General features: G+C 33.0%; 1 protein-coding gene across 1 annotated transcript; it reads left to right on the top strand.

The window, feature by feature from the left end:
* The first annotated feature begins 304 nt into the window (after nucleotides 1-304).
* barx1 (BARX homeobox 1) lies at nucleotides 305-4313 on the top strand. Its single transcript, XM_062986931.1, has 4 exons — nucleotides 305-536; nucleotides 1812-2103; nucleotides 3679-3763; nucleotides 3853-4313. The coding sequence occupies exons 1-4, from the start codon at nucleotides 335-337 to the stop codon at nucleotides 4057-4059; spliced, it is 786 nt and encodes a 261-aa protein (XP_062843001.1). The 5' UTR covers nucleotides 305-334; the 3' UTR covers nucleotides 4060-4313.
* The last annotated feature ends 2890 nt before the right edge of the window (nucleotides 4314-7203 follow it).

The raw sequence follows: 7203 nt of genomic DNA on the forward strand, positions 1-7203 counted from the left end.
AAGGTTCTTGTGTTTTCTAGCCCACGGTGACACTCTTGCTCTTTTCCATGTTGACAGGATCAGCCCTATTACCTACTTCAGCCGGGAGGATTCGATCACATGTTTTAGACCCCTTCACAGGGAACATTTAGGAACTCATTAGATCGGATATCAGTCGATATCATTTCGAGCATTGTATTGAGCATGGTTGGGTTTCAGAAGAGCGAAATGGAAGTTTCCCGAGCAGATGTGACTTTTTAAACTCGGCACCTCGATGCAATTTTTTACGCACCCGCAAAATTCAGAGCCTGGAAGCTTGGAAGAAGTTTATCGTGTTCAGACCGGCGCAGTTACGATGCAGCATCCTTTGGAGATCGGGGCTCACTATTATCCTGGTGAGGTACACCAAGATCACAGATCTCACCGATATAGGAGCTTCATGATCGAGGAGATCCTCACCGAGCATCCAGACCATAAAGTTTCTCCTCCTGCAGGAGATTTTCTCAAGTTTGGAGTACATGCGCTTTTGTCGGCACGGCCGTATCCAAATCACTTAGGTAAGTGCAGTATTCGAGTACAGCTGCGTATTATTGCACTACAACACAAAAAAAGGAACACGTTTAGGAACCAAGAACCAAGGAACCAACTTCTAATTAAGTCTTAATAAGTGGAATTTTATTGTCAAATTTGTTTTCTTCATTGTGGCACAGTGGTAGGGAATATATGAAGGTTTTATGGTAATTAATAATAATAATGATGAAAATAATAATAATAAAAAGAAGAAGAATCAACATCATCTGATAATCCTTTATATGCCAAGAATTGTGATCTACAACTTGTTAACAAGGAGTTTTACCTTTTTTTTATAAGAAAACTATTACCAAGATCTTAGTTTCTAGCAACTTGTGGTTAATTTAAAATGATGCTTCAAATGAATTAGTGTTTTCAGTATTTAAAAAATATATATTAAAAAATATAATCCTTACTGATAATTCACTGCATTAATTTGACCTACTTTAAAAATCTTTAGCTATAATAATAATATTATTATTATTATTACTATATTTAAAAATGTATAAGATGGATCAAATTAATTCAGTAAATCATCAGAAATATTATAATAGATTTTTTTTAATATTGAAAAACCTTTTTTTTAAGTTGCACACATCACAAAACAAAACATAGTTTACTTATAAAAAAGGTTCAACTCTTTGTTTACAATTTGTGGATCACAATTCCTGGCATATGAAGGATCATCATTTAGCCAACATCCACAGTAAATGTTGTACGCCAGTAGCATAAAGTGGATTTGTTTTAATTCCCAATGCTGGTCTAGACAGTATAAAACGGTATAGAATATACAGTATAAGAAGTATAATTTAAAGTAAAACAAGAGAGGGTTTTGTAGACACTGCTTATTCATTAGACCTATATGTATTTGATTTATTGTTTTATTTTTACATACATAGCACAATAGCACTTAGATAGCACAATAACACAGTAGGTTAGAATTATTGTTGTTGTGTTGATATATATAGACAAATAGATTAAGGCTTAAGGGTATACCTGGGTTTCGCAATGGGTTATGAGTATAGGCCCTGATTATAACAACCTGAAATTGAATATAAATTTAAATAATGAATGCATTTATAAAGGATTGTGTTCTGTAGTAAAGAATGGCTTTATTTTGATGTGTATATAGACTACATGCAGCACATAGTTTAATCCATTTAACACTGCATTTTAATATTTCAGACATCAATCAGATGCAAATAATAGCAATATGTGCCGATATTCCTGTACTGATACCAGTTCCCTCTTTGGTTCCTCAGTGCTGAAAGCAGAACAGAGCGGCCTCCTGAAGTTCCCGGTGTCTCCTCTGTCCTGTTCTCTCGGGCCGCCGCTCGGTTCTGCGCTGCTGTCCGGTGCTTCGTCACTCAGCATCGGTTCAGTCTCTCACCACCTCCCGCTGGACCTGCACCTGCGCGCAAAACTCGAACACGGAGCCGAGGCGCTCAGCAAGAGCAAGAAGGGCCGACGGAGCAGGACCGTGTTCACTGAGCTTCAACTTATGGGCCTAGAGAAACGATTTGAGAAACAGAAATACCTCTCAACACCGGACAGGTGAGACTGCGTCACAAAATTGAACCTAATAAAAAATGCATTAACTTTAAGAAAGAATGGAATACAGAAGTACGTGGATTCTAAATTTTAACCAAGAATTTTAACCAAGAAGTTCATTAGTTAAACTGAAGATTGACACCTTATTTGCCAAATAAGATAAGGTAGGATAAGATAGACTTTATTGTAGATATTCTTTATTGTAGAAGATATTGTCATTGTAGTTATACAACAAAATTTTGTTTGGTAGCTCTCAGTAAAACCAGAAGCAATAATAAAATAAAAATAAGATACAACAAAAATTTAAATATATAAAGAAGTACAAAAGATATATGACTCAGTGCAGCACAAAATAAGCTAAAATGATAAGAAGTATGAGTATTTACATGGTAAAAATATGGATATATACACATGGTTGAACAGTGCAAACAGAACAGTGTAACCAGTGTAAATAAAACTTAAAAGTTAATCTTTCAAAATATGTTTTTAGGATTTTTCATAAGATATATGAAAGATATATGCAGCACAAAATAAGCAAAAATTATAAAAATTTAAGTATTTACATGGTAAAAATATGTGGATATATACACATGGTTGAACAGTGCAAACAGAACAGTGTAAACGGTGTAAATAAAACTTAAAACTTAAAAGTTAATCTTTTAAAATATGTTTTTAGGATTTTTCATGAGATAAAAGATATATGACTCAGTGCAGCACAAAATAAGCTAAAATTATAAGAAATATGAGTATTTACATGGTGAAACAATATGGATATATACACATGGTTGAACAGTGCAAACAGAACAGTGTAACCGGTGTAAATAAAACTTCAAACTTAAAAGTTAATGTATGAAGTCACTTTCTAAAAACAAAAAAGAGCACTTTAATTTGCAGCAACGAGTTATTGTATAAATTATATATAATAATAATATAATAATAATAATTAATAATATAATATGGGTATAATATGGGTAGATTAAGAGAATAATTCATGAGATAAAAGATATATGACTCAGTGCAGCACAAAATAAGCTAAAATTATAAGAAATATGAGTATTTACATGGTGAAACAATATGGATATATACACATGGTTGAATAGTGCAAACAGAACAGTGTAACCGGTGTAAATAAAACTTAAAACTTAAAAGTTAATCCTTCAAAATATGTTTTTGGGATTTTTTATTAAGGAATGATTAGGGTGTTGGTGCCATGTTAAAATGTAACAGAAATGTATGAAGTCACTTTCTAAAAACAAAAAAGAACACTTTAATTTGCAGCAACGAGTTATTGTATAAATTATATATAATAATAATAATTAATAATATAATATAGGTGGATTAAGACAAATTATGTTGATTATATCTATATTAGTATAGAAATATTAATTTCTTTTTAGCTATTCTAATTAAAATATTTTTTCTATAGCATATTTACATATTTTAAAAATAATGCATGTACAATTTTGACTACCCGTCTTTTAATGTAAATAGCTCTCTGGTCTATAGGACTTGAAAAAAAAATACCCTAAAGCTTAATTTGAATTAACACAATGTTAACGTCATATTTCTTTGTTACAGAATAGACCTGGCTGAATCTTTAGGACTTAGTCAGCTTCAAGTCAAAACGTGGTATCAAAACAGAAGAATGAAATGGAAGAAAATTGTAAGTCCTTCTCATGTACATTATTGATCATCAAGTGTTTGTTGAGCAAGGAGGGAAACTAATATTTAATGTAATACTTATTTTTAAAGGTCCTGCAAGGGGGTGGACTTGAGTCCCCTACTAAACCGAAAGGGCGCCCAAAGAAGAACTCCATCCCGTCTGGTGAGCAGCTTTCGGAGCAGGAGAAAGAGAGGACGCGGGAGGCTGAGTGTGCATCTGCATCCTCATCGTCGTCTTCATCATCCTCAGCCTATTCATCTTCTTCTGTCCAGTCGGAGCCCAATCAAGAGGAATAAACGTGCCAATGCGGGACTATGAGACACAATTGACGCCTAGATGAGCGGCCTCTCCTGGATTCCTCCCTGTCGCAGTCGACTTTTTGGCACTTAAACACAAATCCAGACCAGAGGACCGATGTAATACACTATTTGTATTGGCAGTTGAAGCAAATATGGACTACTTTGCCGATTTCGTCCTGAGGACAAATGTTTTTAAACTTTACATTGGGAACGTCTCTGCAGTTCCTGTGCTTCGTGGTTTCACGATGTATGAAGAATATAATAACATTAAATGTTGTTTTTTACAGAGACATATGATGATTATTTAATTTATTAACAACGCATTTAATGGTTTGCTCAGATAACCATGTCGTTCATTGTGAAGCTGATGAAAAACAGATCTTCAATAACAACACTGCTTTGAAATAAACACTTTTTGGAATAAGCTATATTAAAAACAATATGTTTAATACATAAAAGCTAACTACCCCCTTGTAATATATAGATATATTTCAAGGCGGTAGTTAGCTGTTTTTGGCAAGAATATTTGACCAACACAATTTTTGCTTTAGGCATTATGATTTGCATTATGAGTCATGAGTATATATATATATATATATATACTTCAATATATACTTTTTATATATATATATATATATAAATCTGACCAGACGTACTTTCCAAACGTCTTTCCTGTGTCAGGATGATTCTTTGGCAAGGTTTAACTTTTTTAAACGAATTTAACTCGAAGCAGAATTTCTGATTCAACATCTACGTTAAACTGTCTTCTATAATGTCAAATGTTTATTGTTTAAACCTGGTTGTTGGTTGACCAGAGACCAAGAAGATTTCAATCAAGAGCCAAAGACGTTAGATCAACTGTAATACGTCACACATAGCTGATGAAAAGTCAAAAACAAAAATAAGCTTTAACAAGATTCAAGAATTTTTTGTATATCTATCTATCTATCTATCTATCTATCTATCTATCTATCTATCTATCTATCTATCTATCTATCTATTCAACTTCTTTTAAACGAATTTAACTCACAGCTGAAATTCTGATTAGCACAGCCATGCATTATACAATATCTGCGTTCAACTTTCTACTAGGTTTCAAATGTTTATTGTTTTAACCTGGTTGTTGGTTTCAATCAAGATCCAAAGACGTCAGATCAGCTGTAACACAAAAACAAAAATAGGCTTCAAGACATACTTTTTGCTTTAGGCATTATGATTTGCAACTGAATTTATTTAGTTGATAGATCACACAGTATACAGTAAACTCAATGTCTAAAAATATTTGGGCATCACTATAATGACGTTACGGTCGGTTGGACCTTACTAGTTTACACTGCATCTGCCTGACAGTCTGTAATATGTTTATGAGTGCTTAAATGTTAAGAAAAGGCGTTTTGCACCAAAAATCAAACCCCAAAATGGAAAAAAAGAATGTACACACGCTCTATAATTTACTACAGAATTGTTTATCACCCAAGTTTAAACGCTGCCTCTGGTCTTGAAATGTTTACGCACAGCAATTGTATTTAGGCTGTGTTATTTCCTTTTTTAAGAATTGGCTTCATGTGGAAATAATTGTGCTCTCTGTGACGGATGTGCATAAGCTTTTATAAACACTGCGCCTTCAATATAGTTCAGATTTAACTTTCCATGGTTATGGGAATAGGGTAGTTATGCAGCAATGTATAATAGTGTGTTATATGCAAGTAAGTTTATCATTTCAGTTCTGTACCTACGCTTATTATAGGATGGTGTCTGCAGGCTGAAAGCCGACACCATCCTATGTACACAGTGCTGAAGAGAAAACAGTGGGCTGTGGGTTAATCTCACATCTGTCTGCGATAAGATACATGCGCGCAAAAATCCACAGTGCATTCAACTACACGCGAATGAAACACCTTACTAATCCATTCATGAAGTCACTCTATTTGGAAAAGGTTTTGCATAGCTTTATCCAGTTGGCGCACACCGGTTTTATTCCTGTTCTCGCATCAAAATGGCTCACTTGAGAAAATAAAGCGTATTTTAGTCGGCAGTACGATATCCCATTGACTTGACATGATGGTTAACTTTGACTTGAACTTGTTTGCCAATGTTTTTGTTTATTACTCACTTGGTTGGGTAGATAGACAGTGAAATCCCTAAATTTTTTCTATAGCTCCAGGGGAAAATGCGATTACATTGGGGAGGTTAATTAACTCATTAGCCTCTAAATGCTATTGGGGAACTTGCATCCGTCTTGCGTAATTAGGAAATAGGACTGGCCTACCGACCTTTCCAAAAAGAAATATGCAAAATAATAATAATAATAATAATAACAACAACAACAGCAATAATAATAATAATAATAACAACAACAACAATAACAGCAATAATAATAATAAAATAATAATAATAATAATAACAACAGCAATAATAATAATAATAATAATAATAACAACAGCAATAATAACAATAATAATAATAATAATAAAATAATAATAATACAATTATTATTATTATGTTGAGAGTATCCCAATAGTTCACCCCCAGTGGTCAGACACAAAAAAAATAATGATAAAAAGAATAGTCTACCTCTATTTTCGACTTTATATCAAATAGACCTATATATAGTTAAAATTGGCTGGACTAATTTTTTCCATAATGACAGCAAGACGGTAAATTATTTGTGTTTTTGTCTCAATAATAATTAGAGTAGTATGCAAAACCGAACAATCCAAAAGTTAAAATATGCTACACATTTTTATGCAAAATTATTTTTTATTTTCTGACTTTAACATGTTAAAACTTCAAATAAGACTTAAAACTTACAATACAATAAACATTTAATGTATATTTAAATTTACTTTTTGGCATTTAGCAGACGCTTTTATCCAAGGCGACCAGTACTGGGACAGTGTACAGTCTAAGCAATTAAGGGTTAAGTGTCTTGCTCAAGGGCCCAACAGTGGCCCAACCTTTCGATTAGTTAGTACCCAGTACCTTAACCACTAGGCTACACATTTTTCAATATGTTTGATTTACCGAATAAATAGATATTGTGCATTTAGATCTTCAAAAACATGACGTGTTTTAATCTGTTCTATGTACAGGATGTATTTACTTAACAAAACAAAATTTTACCTGGAATTATCTGGTCAT

Source organism: Trichomycterus rosablanca, chromosome 24 (genome assembly GCF_030014385.1).
Source record: "Trichomycterus rosablanca isolate fTriRos1 chromosome 24, fTriRos1.hap1, whole genome shotgun sequence".
NCBI lineage: Eukaryota > Metazoa > Chordata > Actinopteri > Siluriformes > Trichomycteridae > Trichomycterus > Trichomycterus rosablanca.